The 23886-nt window shown below is 35.6% G+C and overlaps 2 protein-coding genes across 2 annotated transcripts in view; one reads left to right on the forward strand and one right to left on the reverse strand.

Moving 5' to 3' along the window:
* Window positions 1–23886, forward strand: part of LOC139130895 (uncharacterized) — a 140908-nt gene that overhangs the window by 112267 nt on the left and 4755 nt on the right. The window lies entirely within an intron of this gene.
* LOC139130905 (uncharacterized) overlaps window positions 9686–23886 on the reverse strand; it is a 78408-nt gene continuing 64207 nt past the window's right edge. Inside the window, exons 3-4 of the mRNA XM_070696715.1 lie at window positions 12363–12415; window positions 9686–9855 (exon numbers count right to left, since the gene is read on the reverse strand). Of these exons, the coding sequence (XP_070552816.1) occupies window positions 9748–9855; window positions 12363–12415 (161 nt within the window). The 3' untranslated portion in view covers window positions 9686–9747. The remainder of the gene's footprint in view (window positions 9856–12362; window positions 12416–23886) is intronic.

Below are 23886 nucleotides of genomic sequence, written 5' to 3' on the forward strand. Positions count from 1 at the left end.
GCAAGCGAGAGCGGACATCAGCTGGTGGGCGAATCTCAGCAAATCTTTTGATGGTATGGCTTTCTTCATAGAGGAAACTCCGTTACCCCAGCAGATTTTCACCACTGACACATGCTCAGCAGCGGGAGCGGGCATTTACCAGGTGCAGCCAACGAACAATGCACTTTCAAAGGGGTCCTTACTATGATATTATATATTGTGCATGACAAGTAATGTGAATTGACTAATTTTAAGTCATTAGGGTAATTGATTAGCTGTTCATAATTAGCCCTCCCACTGAAAATTTTTTGACTTACCCTCCCCACTCCAACTTCAATTTTTACCCACTCCCCACTTATTTTTGCCTGTTTCCCCTCCCCACTCTCAATTTTTGAAGCTCTCCTGCCCTAAGGCAAAAAACTTGCCGATTTTCCTGCCCTGCAAAAAAATTCCCCTCAAAATTTTGTCATTCCATTTCCCCAGCAGACATGAAGCTACCTTAGCCTGAGATAAAAAATATTGTCGATTTCCTCTGCCCTGTGAAAAAATTTCCCCTGAAAACTAACATTCCCTTGCAGACATCATACAGTACTGCAATGGCCTTCTATTTGGTTTTTATCCCGAATGATATGGTTGACTGGCTCGTACATGCGTCTCCTATATAACACGACACCCCCAGAAAATTGTACTTTAATTTTCAATGCATATATCCACAGAAAAAAAAAAACTTTTGTGCCCATAGAAATATTCAGATCTTTTTTTTTTTTTTTTTTTTTTTTTTTAAAAGATAAATTTATTTCAACATAGTCACAAATAAAACAAATCTACATAACTGTGAATGCGTTAAAATTACAATGCGTCTTGTGTGAAAAAACAAATAATTAGCTGTTTGATTACAAAGATCATCATATGAATGCATTCAGGATGCATTCTTCTCCTTCCTGTCTTACAAGGCTTGAAAACTTTGTGATAAAATCCTCAGTTTTGTTCATCATCTTATAAATGAAATACAATGTATTCATCCATGAGGAGAGATGATATTTCAATTGCATGACATAGGATTGAAGGGAAACTTTAATCCCATCAAGAGTAAGCGAATTTCGAATATTCCAAACTGTATATTTTACAAAGGAAGTAATACAGTAAATAATGTCAGATGTTGATTATTATCATTTTCGATTCCTGCAATTGCTAATCTTTTGATATTGATATTATTATCAAAGTTGTGGTTTCTGACAAAGAAAGAAATACATTTCTGCCAGATTTCTTTAACATATTTACACTCAAATAAGATGTGTTCCAGTGTTTCTTCTTGGCCACAAATATGGCATTTTCCATCACTTAAATTGAAAGTTTTGGCCAAGCTTCCTGTGACTAGGCCTCGATGGAAAATCTTCCAATTTAAATCATTTACTGAATTGCTGACAATTCCTGTTGAATTAAGACGGCTGAATAGAGTAGCTTTGTAACTGTCAGTGAGACTTAGATTCTCAGCCCATTTTTGACCAATCTGACCTCTGCCATTTCTTATCAACTAATTTCCAATAAAGTGACTTGGTTTTGACCCCACTTTTTGTCAGACCATAATTCTCTAAGTCTAAGATATCATAGTTTTCTTCATTTTTGATGTTTGAAGAAATGATTTGTTTCCAGGAATCTGGAATAGCATTGAGGAGTGTTTCATACTCTGTTTTGATTTCCTCTTGCACATGTCTATTTGTACCTCCTCTAATTTTTGCAATATTTCCCATTGTTGAAGCCAGTCGTTTCTGTCATCATTCCAGATGTCCCTAAGCCTTAAAATTCCACTCTTTGACCATTTGTCATAAAAGAGGACACTTCCTTCATTCTTAATATTGTCGTTATACCACAGAACTTCTCTAAGAAGATTCTGTTTTGATGTTGGCAGATTCACTCTTGTAAGTCTAAGTGACTTCCAGGTATTTAACATATCCCCATACACCATTGGGGTTCGTTTGTTGTTGACTTTGAAATTGAGATGGAGGTAGTGATAATCACTATTAAGTTTATTGTCATAACTCGCTATGAAATATTTGATAAGCTGGCCCATTTAGGGGTCCCCTTATCTGGATTTTCTCAAATAGTTTCATAAGCCACTTTAATTGGAGTGCATTAATTTTTCTTCAATGTCGACAACTTTTTTGCCACAGTCATCATATCTTGAATGAAAATACCCCTTTTTATAACTTCTCGTTTACCTCTCCAAATAAATTTCCATAATTTACTATTTGCTTCATTAATAATTTCCTTAGGTACGTGATCAAATGATGCCAGGTACCATAATTTTGATGCAGCCAGCATATTAGCTACTATTGCTCTGCCTTTAAACGACAGATTTCTAGTATTCCAGATCTTAAGGCAATTCGTAAATTTTTCCATCACTGTTTTCCAGTGTTGTCTAGATGTGTTACTGTTTCCAAACCCAACTCCCAGATTTGTAAAACCTTGTTTGAAAAATCGATCCCCTCCACTGAATCAGTGCGGTTTTTAAAACTCCCAGCCCATAAACCTTTGGATTTCTTTTTGTTCAGCTTTGCACCTGTTGCTTTTATATATTTGTTGAACATTTTCAATGACTGAGTAATACTTTTCAAATTTCTCAAGTAAAGAGTCGTATCATCTGCAAAACTCTTAATTTTTCCTCTTGTTTGTCTGGTAGTATGAATCCTGATATGCTGTCATCTTTACTAATATTTTCGGCTAGCACTTCTGCTGCCATGATATACAGTAACGGTGATAAGGGGCACCCTTGTCTCACACCCTCCTGAAGTTGAATACAGCGAGAAAGAAAGCCATTACACTTAATTTTGCATGTAGTATTATCATAAAGAATTTTTATCCACTTGATAAAGTCAGTGCCAAAGTTGAATTTGTCAAGGACTTGAAAAAGGAAGTCTCTGTTTAACCTGTCAAAAGCTTTTGTTTGGTCAAGACTTATGACAATAAGAGGTTTATCAGTAAAATTAGTGTATTCAATAATATTTCTAGTAAAGACAATATTATCACCTATCTCCCGCCCGGGATGTATCCACATTGATCTGGGCTACATATTTTGCCAATTACCTTCCGCACCCTATTAGCAATTACTTTTGCAAGAATCTTATAGTCTACATTGAGGAGACTTATCGGTCTCCAATTGTTTAAGTCTGCCTTATCTCCCTTTTTATAGAGCAAAGAAACTAAACCAAGTTTCTGGCTGTTCGTTAATTCCCCTGAATTAAAGCAAGCGTTAAATGTTTCAATTAGGTCAGACCCTAAAATATGCCAGAAGCATTTATAGAATTCCACTGAAAGGCCATCAGAACCTGGTGACTTATTGTTGGCCATTGACTTTAAAGCGTTAAGAGCTTCTTCCTGTGTAATTTGACCTTCACAACTCTGTTTATCTTGATTACTTAAAACAATGTTGGTTTTATCTATTAATTCCCTCTGTAGTAGGGTGTCAACATTTTCTTGTTTGTAAAGATCTTCATAAAATTCTGCTTGTATGTCTAATATAGAATCAATATCAGTGACTATTTTGCCACTCTTGTCTCTAACCTCCTCGAATAGTTTCTCTTTACCTCTCTGTTTTTCTAGATTGAGGAAATATTTTGAAGACTTGTCTCCTTGTTCAACCCATTGGGCCCTTGATCGAATTTGCTGTCCTTGTATTTGATTTAATTCGTATGATTTTAACTGGTTTTTAACCTCTTCAATATCACTTGCAGATTGATCTGATGTCATCATATTGTGCAGTCTTTTTTCCAACAGATTACGGTGTTTCTTATTACTTCTGTTTTTCTGTAAACTATACTTAATGGCCAATTCTCGAAGTTTATCCTTGCCTTTGTCCAACCAAACTGAAATGTCATCAAAAGAGGCTTTAGACTTTGCCAAAATTTCCAGAGGTTTTCTACTTGGTTTTTGAAATGAGTACATGACAGGTGACTGTTATTGAATTTCCATGTCCCTTTCCCACGTTTTACACCTTCTAAAGATTCCATATCAACTACAACTGGTTGATGATCTGAAATAACACAAGATAAAATTTCACACTTTTTAACCTCAGTAAACAAGTCACTCGTGAAGAGCCACCGGTCCAGTCTGACTTTTGTCTGATAGTTCTTTTTGTCTTTGCAAAGTCTGTGCCACGTGTATTGGAGAAGATGTGGGTGTAATCTTCTCAAATCATCAGTCAGATTGAACTGATTCATCATAGCTTTAATCTCCCGTACACTACTATCATTACACAACCTAGCTGAGGATATCTTATCTTTGGATGTATCTACAACGCAGTTGAAATCACCGCCACATATTATGGAATCTGATTCATGATCTCGTGAGGCTTTTCAATTTCCTCACTGAGTAAATTGAAATAGTTTTTTCGTTCTTTAACAGAGTTTGGAGCATAGATGTTCAGAAGTAAAATATTAACATTGTCATATTTTAACATAGCAATAATAGTTCGTCCTTCGTGAGCCATTTTAATTACCTTAATGTCAAGTTCGCAATCTTTCTTCCAGAGTATGGCTGTTCCTCTGCTATTGTTTTTATAGTTGTTCCATATTCCCTCACCACCCCATTCTTTTGTCCATGCGTCAGCTTCAATCTGTGATGCGCAGTGTGTTTCTTGTAGAAATATGATGTCTGCTCTTTGTCTTTTTATGTATTCAAAGCATTGCTTCCTTTTTGTTGGGTTTCTTAACCCATTTGTGTTAAGTGTTATCAGCCTGTTCTTCATTTATCTTAGTAGTAGTTGTTATGTTGTTTTGCTTTATTCCACCATTTTCATTTTCTGTATCCACACTATCCACACAATCCATGGTGTCCTCTTCTCCTTGCAAGTCACCATCTCCCTGTTCATCATCACCATCACCTTCATCTTCATCTTTACCGTCATCATCGTCCTCCTCATCTCCTGATGACAGCAGATCATATTTGTTAGATGTATGTACCTTAAATTCTTCTCCATTTGTCTTCTATTTCTACGCCTGAATCTTCTTCTTTGACCTGGTGGTCTGAATGGTGTCATTTCTGCTTGTTCATGGGATCTTTTTATCTTGGTTGTATTATCTTCCCGCACGGTTGCCTGCATGTTATCGGCTCTTTCCATCTGGAGTGTATCTAGAGCAGCGGCCGAGTCAACAGTGCTTGTGTTTGTTGACTTTGCCGCATTCTTTTCATTCTTTTCATTTCTGCTTCCAGATTCAGGGACTTTATTTTCAGATCTGGCACCTACTTCTTCCATCTTTTTGTTTCCATTTATCGGCTTGGTTTTGCTTGCAGAATTTCCGTTTACTTTGGGCACTTCTTGTTTGTTGAGACTGTACTGCCCACCATTTTTCTGCTGTTGTTTTGTAGAATCGACCAAGGTGGTTGTTTGCTGTTGACGTAATCGTGACTGATTAATGGACCATTGTCTACAGTCTTTACGAAGATGTCCTTTTTCCCGCATGCTAAGCATGTCTTCGCTTTTGGACAGGTTTGTCCAATATGACCGAACATGTGACATATGTAGCAAATTACCGGTGAACTTACTTTAGCTGGTTGATCTTGGTAGCTTATCTCGATGGCTGTACCTCCATGCTTTTCATACATACTTGGGGATATCTTTGTTAATCTTCATTCTTATCACCATTCTTCCATCCTTTGATATTTTATAGGAAATGGTTTTTTCACCTTCCACTTCACCATACATGTTTAAGAATGCGATGATACGGCGTACATCCACTTCGGCGTTTAGGTTATCCAGAGTGACTTTTTTGATATCAGTATTAAGATCATCTGGATAAATCCTATCACCGTTATTCAGATCTTTTCTCCACAAGTTTTCTAAAAAGCGCCCTCTATCGTCACAAATATGTCGATATACGTTGTCGATGTTCATTGAACAGTCCCCCTAGCAAAGGTATTGCTTGTTACAGACTTTTTATCGGTTCACCTACATGTAATATTATTTTCATTCATATTTTGGTAAGAAATTATATGAAAATATTACTCAGAGACTGCCAAAAGTCCTTTTAAAGTTACTTATATTTCATTGTTCGAAAACTCAATTCTACCTGGACGTTTGGGGTAAGTTTAGTCACAAAGCACTGATCATGAGGTTAATTTTGTAAATTGACATTTTGATGAAATGATTTTTTTATTATACAAGCAGGGAGTAAAATACTGTGCAATACTTGTGCTAAAATCAATAGATTGAACTATTCTTGTGAAAGTTATCATTGAGCCAATATCCACAATCAGGGCTAAGAAAATTTATGCAGAAAATATAAATTCTATATAATGACCTTGGCCATGTTGTTGGCCATTTGGGTAGATAGTAAATCAGCACATTTAAAAGCTGTTGGGTTTAAGCCTGTGTACATTTCTATTTACTTACCTTGATATTCTTAAAGTGTGGTTGCACGTTCCATGATATTATGTTTAAAACATAGAGTAGTATAAGCTTCTAAGAATTTATTAAGATTTAATAACTGCAGTATTTGGTATAAATTACAATTTCTTCTCCAACAAATTTAACACCTATGCGAATTTAGCCTTGGTCACTATGGCACTATGGAAAGTGGAGATCAAGCAAATCGAAGATTTTTACAGAGTGGTCACACAAAATAAAGGATGTCACCACACAGTCATTTAGAAGACTGAATCCCACCCTCATGCAAGGTCAAATGTAAATTATAGGTGATTGTACACACCTTTTAGCATGTTGAAGCAACCTGTAATCCCAAATAAAATTAAGAACCTTTATATTTTTGAAGCTTGAGTTATACATGGTTCCCCCCAAACCCATTGTTATCAATGGTGATCTTGGACCTGTATACAGGGAACTGGGGGTGAAAGGGTTAAATCAGCTTGCGACCGATAACACTCAACTATCTTGGCACAAGCTAAATTTATGCAAGCTGAACGATGAGTTTGAATGGACTGTGGGGAGAAGAATCAAAATTGCACAATTGACACAAAACAACAATATTGACAATAATCAATAATATTTGTATTCCCACAATGTGGCATACTAGTACTATTTTTGTATTTTCTTAATTTCCAGGCATGCGGTAACAATGAAGAGAGAGAGTAGATATTTTTCCTTCAAATTTGTTTAAGTTACATTCCCCTACAAGAAATTTTGTGATACCCTTTCATTTCGTACCAGGTTCACACCATACACCCACAGACAGAATACATTATATGAATTGAAATGAAGATACAATTTGCTCCTGGAGGAAAAGTACTCTTACTGGAACGTGTTGTATTGTATAGGGCTTACATGATCAAAATTCAATAGCAGTTAATTTGTCATACAGTCGAAGAGTATTGGATATCTTAATATCAATTTCATAGTTGTGTACAGATTCCATTCCCAATACTGCAACAGTATAATTAGTCCATTTTACTAGGACTCTCCACAACTGGGTGTATGAATGCTGTTTATAAAGAAAGTAACGAATGCATTTCCAGATTAAAATGAATGTACTTGTTTTAATCACTTGAAGATCACAACATATCCAAAAACAGTACAGTCTTTTGCTTCAGGTTATATCTTAGTTTAGCCTATCTTACAGTTGATAGTCAACAATTTTTTCTCTAAAGTTGAACCGCTGTAAAAGTCAATGACGTAATTTGTCATCACACACCAACCTACACCAAGAAATACCTATAATTTGTGAGTGCATTAACTACAGACACTTAACAGTTGTAGAATCTATTTACTAGCACTCTAGTCAATTTGTGGTGCTAATATGATCCTTTGTTACATTGAAGTTAGGCTGTGATGTGTCAATAGAAAATCTTCATACGTGCTTTGAAACAATAAGCCAAATTACATCAAAGTGTTTCTTGGCAATTTAATCACAAATTATAACACTCTCCTAGGCAAACTGCAAATATATCATGTGATTTTTCAACTTCAAGAACACATTTCCACAGGACATAATTAAGGAATGTGGATAATTAAAACACATGCATGGCAAACGTTATTAATTGCATTAGGGTGGGAGGGGATGTACCCATATTTTGATTATGGCATGTACATCACGCTGTTTTGACACTACAGTTTAGCTTGTACCAAGTCGGTGCTATACACAGATATATAATTATACCAGACAGAATGCCCTTTTGCCTGACTGTGTGGTGTAGTTAAACACCTTTCTGCTTTTTTAATTACGTGGCCAACAATCCAGCCATTTACACGTCTGTTGGACGTTCAATTTGTTTCAATGGCATAAATCCTGATCGTTTCTTTGCTGATAATTATTTTTTGCACTTTCAAACTTTCGCATGGTGGAGGAAGGGGGTTGAGGTGGAAGGCAATTATTTGAGTTTGCACTGCACGTGTTTCGAAGCTTATGTTGTAAATAACTCTTTAAGTACTGTATTTTTTTAAAAGTTAAAGCGTAATTGTCCCCATACAGTAAACACAGAGAAGGCAGCCACATTGCTTTTCATAATGTTTTAGTAAATGTTTATTACTTTTTCTTCCGTGCTGAAATTTGCATGGTGTCCCTGAGTTGTACTCTTGATTTTGCAAGAGATTGGTTACAAGTGTCCTTGATGAAGATGTTAGCAAAAGTTGACGTTTTTCTAAAATATTAGTCTAGTGTTCTCTTCACATTTTTCTGCACTTTTACATTGTGCCATGGTAACCTAATATGGGAATTAACATTGGTATTTTTATTTTTTATCCTTTGTGCACCAAAATTTTAAGAGGAACAAATTCCTGGTGAAAATCACTTTGTTGTCAATGCCTGGTCAAACAATACAGTCTATTTGTACTTTGCAATGAGAAGGCACATGTTCACTTAGAACCCTCTGGCAGTAGTCATTTGCAAGAATACTTGTATTATACTTAAGAGGCCTATAACAGACGGAACTCTCTTTTAAAGCCACATTGTCCATCGAAAGTAGTGAAAACTGGTTTCAAGTTAAGACACAGAGTTCCGCGTTTGCATGCAAGTCTTCTCTCCTGAATCCACATTCAATTCAGTGCCAGTCCAGAATCCTTTTATGTAATATTTCATACACAATTTGGTTACGGAATCTTCCTACCTCTTCCTGCAATAGAAAATTAATGAAAAACTGTTACAAGATAATTAGCATAACACTTATCTGATTGAGTCATCGAGTAACTTGGCGACACTGCATGGCTTACCTGCAGTGTAAATTTCTATTGGCTACTGGAAACTTGTGTCATTTACATTTTTCTGCCAAAGACCAATAACTTGTCCACTACATAGAATCTTGACAGTAAGCACAGCAGCAATCAAGATATTTTTAATTCATTTCGATCGCCATTGTTCAACTCTGAAGTTTTTGAAATCTACCAACTTGAGCAATAGTAAGTTTTCTTAACTATCTGTGTAGAACACGATTGGAACTAATTTGGGATAATTGGATTTTCATGTTTTTCAAATTTCTCAAATATGTTTGGAGCCCTATAGCTTAGTGTTGAAATATTACAAATTACTTGTAAAAACAAGTGTTTAACGTGAAAAGAAAAGCAGATGAGGTTACATTTGTAGATGGAATCGACATTACTTTGCCTTTCAATTATCCCAAATTAGTTCCAATGGTGTTGTAGGTACGAGATTTATCTTGTGTAAACTGAGAGTATAAAAACTAACAAACAATATTACTGAGCATGTGTCTCTTCTGTGTTATGTTGTATATTGCACTTCCACTACTGTAACACTTACTTGTGTAAAGTTCACAGCAACATCACTGGCAATCAGTCTGGCAAAGAGGCACACGAAGACACCACAATCAAACCCTTTTCTTTGTTGTGGCACCTGTCTTACACATTCTAAGGTCCAATTCCATACTGCTGCGTCTTTTCCATAGACTTTTTTCCTCTCCAAAGACAAATATTCTCTATACGACAAAAGTGGTAAAAATTTAAAAAATAATTTACACAGTCAAAATGTGCAATAACAAAATCTGACATCATTCAGTAAATGACAATTAAACTCAACAAGCTGTGCATCACAACATTCTCCATCATTGTCCTTGTGCCCTTTTTGCTCACGTGTTGACACACGTGGGCATATGTCGCAGCGATGTCTGTCTGTCTGTGTGTCTGTCTGTCTGTCTGTCTGTCTGTCTGTGTACTCAATATCTCAAAAACAGCTCATCAGATCAGAATCAAATCTGATACATAGATTCAGTTTGCAAATGGCAAGAACTGATTAGTTTTTGGTGGGTGTGGCTTGCTTACTTTTTGCTCATTTGCATAATTAATGATTTTAGAAAAAACTGATATATATTGACAACGACAGCACACAATTTGATGAGATTCGCTACAAATGTTGATCACACCAAGATATATCAGCTTTGAAAGATATTAAGGGGTGACGTGAAAGATAATTACTAATTTGCATGTTTAATGAAATTTTCTAATTAGGAGTATATATCTGAATATACTCGATCAAAATTGACGAAACTTGGTATGCATATTGAAGATACTATGATTTAACATTATTGAAAGTCATTAAGCATTTACTTCATCCAAATCCTAATTTGCATATTAATGACCTTTTGAAATTAAGGATATCTATTTGAAGTTACAAAACCAAAATTGATGAAACTTGCCATGTACATTAAGGATATTATGATAGAACATTATTAAATGTCATTCAGCATTTTTACATCAGCCAATTCCTTATTTGCATATTTTATGAACTTTCCTAATTAGGGGTATTTATTTGAATTAACGAGACCAAAGTTGATGAAACTGGCTATGTACATTAAAGATACTATGATAGAACATTATTGAAAATCATTAAGCATTTTAACTTTAGCCAATTTCTTATTTGCATATTTAATGAACTTTCATAATCAGGGATATTTATCTGTATTGACTGAACAAAAGTTGACAAAACTTGCTATGTACATTAAAGTAGCTACGATACGACATTATTGAAAGTCATTAAGCATTTTACTTCATCCAGCTCCTAATTTGCGTATTTAATGAATTTTTGAAAAAAGGGATATATATTTGAATTTACATGACCAAAATTGATGAAACTTGCTATGTACATTAAAGATACTATTATGTAAGCTAACGTTATTGAAAGGCATTAAACATTTTTGCTTCAGCCCATTCCTTATGTGTGTATTTAATTAACGTTCCTAATTAGGGATATATTTTTGGATTTATTTGATCAAAGTTGGCATAACATGCTATGACATTGATGATTACACCAGGTTATACCAATATTGGAAGTCATTTCGCACTTAAGTTTTCATGTCAGCTGATTAATAGTTTGCATATGTAATGAGCTTTCAAAGTTTGGAATATATAGTTTGAAGGACTTGACCAAAGGCGATAACACTTGCTACATAAGTGGTGATACAATTATAGCAGTCAAAGAGATTAATTATTTTTATTTCAGTTAATTACATATTTTAATACTTAATGACCTATAGAGTTAATCTGTGGTGAATATTGTTTATTATGTTGATCATAATACTTTCAATGAAGTTGCAAACATGTAGCAAATGTTCAAATTTATACATAACTGCAATATATAATGAAACACGTGAGCATTTACAGTTCATATCTGGTTGAAAGTAAGTTGTACAAGATTTGATTCAATTTCGGAATTTTTTAATTTTTCTTTACACATTCTCATTTTGTATTGGCAATGTCCTTGTGTCTACTGTGTGTTCACGGTGTTTGTTGCCCTTTGATTCAGATGGCTAACAGGGCACATGGCTGTATAATGAAAGTGAAAGTTCTCAGTTTTCTCTGTGAAAAGCAATACCATTCTTTAACACGTTGGAAAATCAGAAATCTGTATGTGTAAGATATTTCACCCCCTATTGTTTAATATTGCATTAATATGGAGCATTCAGCAAAACTTAATTTTGTCCTTTGTGCTTGCACCAGTTCTCATGGTTATTCAAGAGGAGCTACCCACTTTTTCATACAAAGCCAACGTGCTAAAAAAAGATGAAACTAGAAATTGGGGCTGTTGATGGGAAAGAGTGCTTTGACAACGGCAGAGATCACTTCCCGACGGGCATGGAATTGCGTAGCAATTGATGCTCAATGCAAACAATAGTAAATGCAATCTTATGTGTTTACTTAGTGAATCACTAAATGCTATAATACCTGTAAGAAAAGTGTCCCTGCCCTTGTCATGTGATGATCACCAACTTATGTACTTTTCATATCCTATGTACACAAATTCCCACCGTATTTCCCGGTTTCTTTGTAAAAAAAATTATACCGTATGTGGCAAATAACTCTCCTCCTTGATAACTGTTACAAGTATATGTACTTTTCTTCTTCTGTACAGTTTTGCCATATTGTCTGAATTGTAGTCCATACATGATAACCAAAATACTCAGTATGAAAACAAAGTATCACCAAGTACTTTACACATATGATAATCCACATGTACTTGATGTAACTTGAACTTCGGTATACCTGACGAAATCAGAAACAAAGTGATGAAGATATTGCCAGCAACTCACACAAACAACATTTTTTTTAGCCAGGTTTTAATATTGCATAGGACTTGTTGCTTTCAGTGATTATCGATGGAGATAGTTTATCTCCCCATTTGATATATTTAAATCTTCGACTTTCTCCATAAGTAAGTTCAGTCTTTTTGGCTATCTTTCTGATATTTAATGGATCAGGTAGGTGATAAAGAACGAATTGTAATCATTTTAAAAACTTTCTTTTGCTCATACAGCAAGTCCATAGAGTGTTTCCCAAGGTTACAAACAGTTTTTTATTACCAGCGGCTTTACACTCATGATGTTTTAAAGCTGAGTAGATAAGACTGATATTTGAGACCAAATTAAGTACCCTTGATAGACAGACTGGTTTTAGTTGATTTATTTGTACGGCTCACATACTACTACGCGACTTCTTCATAATCAAGTAAACTCATTTCTTCTAAGTTGACAATTTTTATAAGGGAATGTACTGCTTGATGACCTGGATATTGGAGTGCCATAGTATTCAAGAAAATGTGCGATAGAATAGTGACAAGGCAATTTAATGTCAACTCTTTTACAGATGATTTCTAAAGTTGGTGTCCGAGTAGAGCAGAATCAGTCTATTTACAGGACAAGAAGAATGTGAAGATTGGTGCACGTGATTTATTATGGACGAATGTATGAAACACGATTGGAACTAATTTTGGATAATTGGATGCTGAAGTGTTGTCTGTTTGATCTGCAAATGTGATCTCATCTGCTTTTCCTTTTAAGATACAGACTTGTTTTTATGAGTAATTTGTAATATCGCAATATTCAGCCATAAGGCACCATACAGGTTTAAAAATTGAAAAAAATGATATCCAATTATCCCGAATCCAATCGTATTATCATGAATATAACCTCTCATAGTTCTCCTAATGATTATTACTTTTCAAATGTAATTTGCAGTTATAGGCAGTTCAATTCTAACAAGGTTACAAATTTGCATCTGTTTATTTGAAAGAAGTTTATACCATACCGTTGTACAGAGTTTTATGCAAACACTTTGGACGTTTTCTTTTCTTTTCTTTTTTTGCATTGGTTTAGTTAAGTTTAGATTTTTTTTTCATTTGCTTTTTTTTTTTTTGCTTCGTTTTCTTTCGCTTCGTTTTGTTCAGTAAAATGAAGCTTTGTTCAGGTAACTTCAATACAACATGTACGTGTATTTTATTTTATCCTTGTTTAGGTTAGTTTAGCGTAGCTTTGCTTTGTTTAGCTTAATCCAATTTAGCTTAGTGTAAGCAAATTTGAGTTTATTTGTTTTATTACAAATGCAAAATTAATTTTGGTCTTTAATGATGTTGCCCCATATGAAACGGTTTGTCACCCACTTCCTTTTTTGCCATATAGCAATAAACATTTTTGAATCATACGTATTTGCTTTCTTATACAAGATGTCAATGGCACTACGTTTGTTTGTTAATAAAAAACTAACATATTACCGAAATGGTGTGAAATAAAAAGCATTTTGATGACAGGGACAATATTAATAATCGTCACCTTATTGTATTAAGGTAATATGCACCTCGAAAGTGAAAGACTTAAACTTTTGCTCAAACTTTCCTTAAGGAATCTTTCAACCATTCTCTTACCAAAGCAAAAATAAAAATCAGGGGTCACCGTGCCAAATGTGGTACTAGGGAGACAAATAACTTGCAATTTCTCGATATTTAATATTCAAAATGGCCGCCATCCCTGTGTTAACTCTGTGGGAAAAATACAATTTTCGATTTTCGAAAAATTAAGACGGTGAAAAGTTTTCTTTCGCCAAGAGCTTCAAAATGAGCCCCCACAAGTGGTAGGTCAGAAGAAAATTCATAAATTTGAAGGCCCAAATTTCTGTACCCGAGGTGCATTCTACCTTAAGGCTTTAGTATTGTTTTACACATTGCTCGGCTGCTGTACGGATGGGATTTGACGCTGCGAATCAAACAGATTTCCTTGATTTTCCATCAAGATGTTCATGAATTCTAGGGAATGAATGTGGTTCAAACTTTGTGCCTCGATCGCCGCAGATATTTTGTGTATGACACGATGTGCAGTTAACCTGACAACTTGACCTCGATGATGTGATCACTAAATAGCATTTGCAAGTAGGGTAAAACAGACGTTTCTCTGTTGTTTATGTTCTGATGTAAATGTATTTGTTGGTGTTACTACAGAAAGTCAACTAGTCGGCCATGGATTTTGTCGCATCGTCAAGTACTTCATATGCATATATTAATTAGAGATGTATATCATATGATAACAATACAACGTGAAGTATAACTGTGATATACGATACATGATACCTGAGAGTCAGTCAAACCGTATTGAGTCAATTCAGAAACATTTTCTTAAATATTTACATCATAAACAGGGATGTCACAGTGACTTTTCATCTTGGTGTAATTGTGACTACAACTTGCTCTGTAATCTTTTTAAAATTCAACCTTTGTTCTTAAGTAGGAAACTATTTGATTGTATGTTTGTGCGTAAATGCCTTTTATCTTCTTATGACTCTACAGATTGTACAGCTTTTTATGGTCTATGCGTACCTAGATACTCTGCTAGACATAGACCTCTGTTACACATCCCTTATTTAGAGTTGTTGTTACAAAAATGGCCTGATTGGACGTACGTCACGACTTTTAATGATCTGATTGATAAGGTTTGCGATGTCGATGTTTTTGAAGAATCTCATTCAACTTTTAATTTGTTTTTGTCATTGTTTGAATGTTAGAGTGCTTTTTTGTTTGTATAAATTTTAGTGTATTTTATCCTTTTTTATTATTTTCTTGTCTGTAAGTGGCTGCCTGATGGCGCTGTTGATGAGCAAATAAAATTTAAAAAAAAACCTTTCATGTCATAGTCCACCCAAATGTGAAAGTTAAATAGATGCGCCCTGTAGAGGGCGCTATTAGAATTGCCACAGAGTTTGTTCCTCTGCTTAAATGTATTTCTCTGAAATGTCTTGTTTTTTTTTTCAAAAAATAAAAGAATAACAAAAAGCAAAAAATGAGAGACTGGCAAATGTTTGAAGATTTCGTTCAGAAAAGCAAGTACAAGGCCTAAAGAAACTTTTTATTGGCAAGTACAGACCACTGTCTCTGACTCACAAAAACAACAGCGCTGCGTTTAAGAAAATCAGATGAACACTTGATGTCGTCTCCTCGATATATTTACTCTCCAAATGGGTCAAAACGGGCTGTAGATCAGAAGATAAATTCTTTGTAAGAATAAAGGCCTTTATAGCTGGACGATGTGTCCCCTGGGAACATTCTGCCAGTTTAAAAGAACGGTGCCATACGTAGAGTTCGAAACGACAAACGTGTGCTGTAGATAGTTGGAAATTGTTTTTCTGATAGCCTGATTCCAATGCGTTTGTTTTTTACACCTCGATAGGAATGTAGCATCCATATCGGATTGTGTGCGGAAAGAAACCCGAAAATAAAGAGAGCACCTCGATACAACAATTGTCATGTGTGTAACCAACGAGCCAATGTCAGACACATGCTTTTGCATTTTTTATTTAGACGAAAATAGATCACTCCAATAAAATGGGATCTACGTAAAAACGTCTAAGAATAGTTTCTGATCTATAATATCAGGGATGTCAAGAGTGTTGGAGTGTGTTAGACATTTTTCACTATAATATATTCTACTTTTTGTCTCGTTTTTATCGCTTGCACCGTGTTACTCACTTTCGATATTGGACAGTGTACAACCAAGCAAATATCTGATTAATTATGCATTTCAGTTATCAGTACCGTTTTATAAAAGAGAAATGTCTGAATAATTGGTTACCAGAACTCTTTTAGATGAAGTAACTCTCTGCTGTTGCTAAACCTTTACGAAAGAAGTGCCCGTAGCTTCTTAGCCTAAAATGCAGTGGAGAAAGTCCCATTTTTTATGAACATAGCTTAGCATCAGGAGTTTACGGGCATGACAGTAAAACCGAACATAATTATGGAAATGCCAATAAATACACAAAAACTGTCACGAGTTAGCCTAGAAATACGCATTGCCAGAGTAACGGAAGTAAATCCATGCCAAACGGAAAGTAAGTAAAGTTGGAATACAGGGATAGACTGAGACGTACATCTGAGACTGGCATAAACTTGTTTGAAACCAATGATTCTATTGCACAGAATGAACTGAAACTAATAATATGTTAAAGTCTAAAGACTAACATATTTAAACTAGTTTGAAACCTATGATTATATTGCACAAAAGGAACTGAAACTATATACTAAATATGTTAAAGTCTTGCTAGGAAAATTTCTCTCAATTTGAGGTACTCACTGGTTAGTCACATCAAATTACATCTCTTCAAAACATAGTCATCCCTTATCCTATCTTATCTTATCTTATCTAGGGCGTACGTTGACTTGAACACAGTCCCTCAGTGAGTTTGAGTTGAAAGTTAAGACTGATCGACTAGTTTAAGTGGGCAAAAATCTCATCATTATCATAACTCTGCTTGGTGGCGTTGGCTTAACGCAGGCGCATTTCATGAGCAGGACCAATGCATCGATGACTGTTGCAATGCTATCTTCTGCACTTTCCGCACAATAAACAGTCACAAAAGATGTTGCCAATCCCAGTCAATGTATTTCCAGTCAGTTTCAGAAGAATAGCCTGCCATGATGATGATGACACATTCGTTGTGCACATTGAATAAGCAATGATTTATCTGGCTCTGCCTTTACATGAATATTTCGACTACGGCTGCAAGCGATTTAGTTACACCTGCAAAAGTAAATTACAAGTTTAGTACTCAATCAAGCACTATTATAACAGCTCTGTGGTCAACCAGCAATCATTTATCAGTTACGTTTATTAGTAAATAAATGAATCACAATTGTTCAACTTTATTATTTGTCGTTTTGCTTGAGAATCTGCATTGTACACAGTAAAACGAATTACGCAACTTCTGCATCACGTACAGCCTTATCGAGAAAGTCAGGTTGTGGGGCAAATGCAGTCAAAAACTCGCCAAATTCGCTGTATAAAATTGTTGAAGTCCGACGGCGGAAATCCAAAATGTTGTCACTGTTTTCTGTACTTGTTCTACGATTACCGTATACATTTTAACATAATGTGAACAATCTGTGCTGTAACTTTATACATTGTATTTCATCGAATAGTGAGTTTCATAAGTATTACTCGTGTCATTTTGATGCGTCCTTTTAATTCTTTTCAGCTGTTGCTATGTGTTCGACATTCAATCAAGAAGTTGGGAACCTTTTGCAGCACAATGCAAACACTGAAGCACTTTGTGATGCGAAATTCCCATTGCAGTTAACGTCAAGTTTCGTCAGAAAATGCATCAAATAATTAATTGCCAAAAAAAAATTGATAGGGCATTTCTTTGAAAATTAAGACGGGACATCAATTTTGTTACTTACACTGAGACAGCTTGCAGTTAGAAAGGTAGAATGCAACAAGGTAGCTATCATTGAAAAGGTTTTTTATTTCATTTACAAACGGAATTAAATTGTCAGTGTTGCCAAGTTGCGTACAAGTCTGAGTATTTGCATAGCTTTATGTATGTATTTTATCTACTTATTTGAGATGTCTACAGTTTAACTTCCCATAGAAGAAGGCCGTACTATTTTTATTGTACTCAGTGTTCTATTATATTCTATGCAAAAAGCATAATCCAAATTTCGGTTAACATTTCACATTGGTTCAAAATTTAAAGTTTTTTTGACACCTACGAAATACGTTTACTCTCTGCGGTGTTTTTTAAGCACGACATGGTCAGTATGGATGCATATAATCTTATTTTGATGACAGGTTCTGAAATTTCGTCTCAACAAGGTCATTCATTTAACCACAGAGAAACATATAGACAGAGTGGCAACACTTGCATGCCTTTTGTTCCATGGTCGTCTCGGTAGACTATTGGCTTTTCATATTAAAATGAGCTTCAAAGGTGTTAAACTTTTTGGAGGCTTTGTTTGTGGTTGATAATTACACGAGATTATGCGAAAAATACGACGAGATGGCATAGTACTGCCAGTCGCGTAGCAACCATAGTTACTTTGTGAGCTCTCAGACCAGAAACACTGCTTCACGCCAATCAAAACATAACACGCCAGCAGTTTCATAAACATGTCCTTCCTTGACGCACGTGTAAAAGACGGTATGGCTGACCGTAAACCATTGAGTAAAACCAGACAGTATCGATAAAAGACTTTCAAATTTGGTTCAAATACACTCATTATATATTCATAAAAATATGAGAGGAATTTTTAAAACGGTAAAACTCATTTTCATGAAGCTCAAAACACTCCCGTTTTCGCCAGCACGTCAATTCTGCTCAGCACCACACGACAACAACAACACAAACTTTGCCGAACATACTTTCGCTTAACAATTGGCGAAAATCCGAAAATTACCGAAGGATTCATGGTCGGCACTCTTCGGAAAAGAGAGGCGAGAGCAACCTGAGGCGAGGCGAACATGGATGGGTTACGTAACCGCTACACGCCTTAAACAATATCCGTTGCCACTCTATCTATCTTTCTCTATGATTTAACGGGCCAAGTTTATACTTAACAAAATGGCAACGTTCATCATTTTCCCAAACTGGAGAACTTGCATGGTAAAAGATTATCATCATGATGTATCTCTCACTGTTCCTTTGAATGTTTCAGGTTGTTAGTAATCCTCAGATTTCTTATGATTTATCATACATTCTAAAGCTGTGTACGAACTGACGTAATAAAAATAGAACTGAACGATTCAACGAAAGTTCTGGCATTAAAAAGAAACGAAATAAAGTAAAGTGACGCCTTTGGAGGCGCTGTACATAGCGTCTGTGATGTTTCTGCAGAAGTTGCACAATATGTCATCACAGCTAAAAACAATTAAATGATTAGGCGTTAATGACATGAAGATATTACAGATAAAACTCATTGAATAAAATAAATTATGAGGGGAAATGAATAAAATAAATTATAAGGGGGAAAGTGAAAAGCGAAAATGAACAATAGAACTCTCAGAAACTTCTGCGATTTATTTCAACTAATACTTCACAGTGCATCCGGACCATCTCCAAGTCCTGAAAGCTATCATTTCATTACAATATCGAGTGTTAAAAGTTTCTTTACTTCATCATTCATTCCGCTACTGCACGATAGGTCAAATCCACCTGTTATGGCAACATAATTCTAAGTCAAAATAGAGGGAGCGAAAGAAATTCCAATGAGTCATACGACATCTATTAATCTAAGATAAAAGATAAAGAGGCGGCGAAAAATACGATAAATCATACATGGGTGCGTCACAAATTAGAGCCTGTTTGTTAAATCGCCTGTTATCGATGTTATCGCTTTAATTATTATAGATAATATGTAAGTGGGCATCTAGGGCTTGCAGAATGCCATCGCTGGTCTTGCATTCCACAATTGCGGACAACGGTTAAAAAACAACTCGGGTTTTAATTGTTCGACCACTTTTTAGTATCTAACTTGTGCATTATCAAGGGTCGAGCCATGTTCACAGACACTTATCTAAACTGATTTTTCGCCATTAAAATGTATCTATACAGCCGACATGTAGTCGGCGATCAGTATGACTTCAAAACATCGATATGATTTCAACTTTGTCCCTTGATTTTAAGGTAGATTTAATTTGTAAAAAAACAAAACACTAGCCCCCAATAATTCTGTTTAGAGCCTTATCATATATTTTATATCCAACTGAAAGAAAATAAATAGCACCGACAATTATAAATTCAAAAATATGCACGCCTTCATCAGCATTTCATTATAGAGTAGGTATACTTTGGGAGAAAGAGCCCTCCCATTTATTAACTGTTTCCCGAGTCCCTAACCTAACCTGACGAATTAAATCGTAGCAACTAGTGTGTCGTCAAAAGTCTTCATATAACGTACAAAGCGACCATGATAAGGAAGGTATTTTCAGACTCTTGTTTTTAACCCTGTATTTTACTGCACTTTTATCACCGGGACATGTTCTGGTCAGGGAATTGCTTGATGTCCTAACAGACGTAGAATATTGCAAACTGTGTTTCTGTGATGCCATTTTGACTCCTTTACAAGGGGAGAGAGAGAGAGAGAGAGAGAGAGAGAGAGAGAGAGAGAGAGAGAGAGAGAGAGAGAGAGAGAGAGAGAGAGAGAAAGGCTTTCACTGAAACGTTAATATTGAAAGTACACATATAATTAAAACTTTAAAACCATTTCATTATGACGAGTACAACATAATTTTTTCACAGGCTTATAGAGAAGACTGCCTGCGAAAGGTGGCCGTCTTCCTATTGTATGCTTATACTATATTGGAAGTGACATAGACTACTATAAGAAGTATATTTAGTATAATTCGAAATGACGCTGAGCAGAAAGCAAGCTCAACCATATTGCAATAAATCGCCATTTTATTTATAATATTTCGTATTTCATATTATATCATATCAGTATATTGATGGCCCAAATACAGCGATCTGATTGGTAGAAAAGCAAAAATAACTGTTGACCCATGGTATACTCACGATATACCGTGGCTGGCACACGCGCGAGCTCTCAGCAAGAACAAAAATTCTTTTTTGACGTTTCGTGCAAGAATTTCAAAATACTGATATGACATAATAGCAATTAATCACATCCAGCTACGGTATACCACTAAGTTTTGACCAGGTCACTTCATATATGCACTCGCTATCGCTCGAGTATATATGTCGTGAACTGGTCAAAATTTCATGGTATACCATCGCTGGTTGTGCTTATTTCTTGTAAAGTAGTATGCGCCTCGAAAGTGAAATACAAACTTTTGCTCAAACTTTCGTTAAGGAATCTTTTAACCATTCTCTTTCGAAATCAAGAATACAAATCGGGGGTCACCGTGCAAATTCTGGTACTAGACAAATAATCAAAGATTTATCCAAATTCAAAATAGTCGCCATCCCTGTGTTAACTCTATGGAAAAAAATAAATTTTCGAATTTCGAAAAACCGCCGGGTGAACAGTTTTCATACACCAAGAGATTCAAATAGACCCCCACATGTGGTATATCAGAAAAGAATTGTAAAAGTTTGATAGTCCGAATATCTGTCCCCGAGGCGCGTTCTACCTTAAATATTTCATAATCCTGGGTTCTAGTTTGAGCGTGCAGCGCACGAGATGTATCTCAGTGGGTCTGCAGTCCGATACTTGACACAGTCCTCGTAACGTTCCGCCGTTGGCTCGATTAGGATGGGGTTCAATTTATATTCTGACCCTGGATGAAATGTAATGGGAACCCCTGATCAGTGATGTCATCAAAAATAAATATTTACACAATTTCGAATCAGAAACACGCCGAAAAACGAACAGCTAAACCAAGACCGACTGGAGGCAGAAAAATATAACTTCTGTTAGCAAGAAGAGATAGTGTTACATCGAATATATAGCCGTAGACGTTTATCAAATGTTTTAAGTAGCGCTTTGTTTGCTACGACAATATCAAATGACGTTACTCTACCATTTGCCACACTTCTACTAGTCAAATATGTCTCATGGCTGATTATTAACATTCGATAGATTGACTTTGTATATTGGACTTTGTGGGTAGACCCGTAAATGTGTGCAGTTTTATATACCACGAAACACATTCATAAATATCTCCTAAAATACAAGAGAAATCATGAAGCAAAATTGTTTTGTTCAATTTTTAGAGAAGTGGTCGATTTGAAAATGTCTGGGTTTTTTATTCGGCTACTTAACTGTGTAGAAAAGGAACGCCTGCGAATACAATTAAAGAGTAGAATGCACCTCGGGACAGACATTCGGACTCTCAAATATTTACATTTCTTCCTGATTCACCGTTTGTGGTAAACGGGGCTCATTTTAAAGCTCTTCGAGTGAGAAAATATCCACCGTTTTATTTTTTTTAAATCGAAACACTTGTTTTTCTTCTGGAGCTAACGCAGAGATTGCTGTCATTTTGAATTTTAAATATCATTGAATTTCAGGTAACTTTTTTCTCCTCTACCAAACTTTGCATAGTCACCTCCGATTTTTATTCTTAATTGGTAAGAGAATGGCTGAAAGTGTCATTGAGAAAAGTCTATTCACTATAGAGGGCGCATATTACCTCAAGTATGACCTCATAACATCGCATCCACAGTGCACTGCAAGCGTAACGACATCCAACGTTGTTGTGTACATTTCATATCGACGGTCTCTGCTCACAAAACTCTTTCGAACAATGGATATTTTGTTTGGTACGTTGGCATTACGGTCATTTAACAGTTTTCATTCGGCTCTGGCGAGAGTAATGTGTGTGGCTTCACCTTGTGGCCTATAATTTGGCAGTAATGCTTATAAAGAGGAGATAAGAGTGAAATGAAGAAGAACGAATTTTTCTTCCAAACAGAGTCCGTGAAGATTCTTTTAGAAAATTACATCACAAATATTTTCTGAAACGAAAGAAGGTTCAAATGATAAAATCATGGAAAGTGATTGTTGTTTTTTTTTATGACTACAGCACATTTAATAAGTTATACAATAATGGCAACACAGCGGTAGAGGGCGACATCTCGCAAAACATTTTTCCAGATTTTCTCGTCTTGTCCTGGATGTTTCGTTTTGACCAGAGGGTATTAAGCTCACTTATACGAACATTCACATATAGAGAATGTATATACAATACTAAAAAAGAATCGACACATGCACAAAGTGGCTGCCAGACTCTGTTCCGAGTCGGCCGTTTATGCAGAATCTGTCCCGTGAAAGGTGTATTAGTGTGCATTCATGTAAGTATTTCAAGAAACAAAAAGACGCCCTTATAAGGATATCCAACAACCAAATGTCTTGCATAAAAAAACAAAAAAAACCAAAAACAAACAAACAAACAAACAAACAAACAACAACAAACAACAGAAAACAATAGCCACCTAGCATCATGGTGTTAATTTCTTACCGGAGAAAATATTTCGGCATCGTCTGTCATGGTGTTTCCATTTTCAGAAGTTTAAAAAAGTAATGTAAGTGTTCCTGATTCGACTGTTTGAAGATGAGAAGCGTGATGATATGGTAATTTATTTCCTGTAGTGAGCTGTAAAGGGTAGTTGCTAATACGTGGAAACCAAGAATGACGAAGTATCAACCCAAATATGTTAGTAGACTAAGACGTTAGTGATAAAAAGTAAGTGACTGCAAACGTTGTCCATACAGCGCCACCTTTGGCGGAGTTAAGCGGTCATACCTCAGGCTGATTCTCGTTTCCCCAGCCATCCCAGAGAACAATGGTCCCTGTAAAGCGCATGATATCAAATTGCGCCTTGTTGTCGGTCAACGCACTTTATCACTCGTTTCACAAAATAGGCTACACACAATCCAGTGCTTGTTTGATTTCTGTAACTCCTACGCTCATATCTTTGACAAATCCGCTTTCTACGACATCGGTATATCTTGTTGATTT

This window comes from Ptychodera flava, chromosome 1 (genome assembly GCF_041260155.1).
Source record: "Ptychodera flava strain L36383 chromosome 1, AS_Pfla_20210202, whole genome shotgun sequence".
In the NCBI taxonomy this organism is placed as follows: domain Eukaryota; kingdom Metazoa; phylum Hemichordata; class Enteropneusta; family Ptychoderidae; genus Ptychodera; species Ptychodera flava.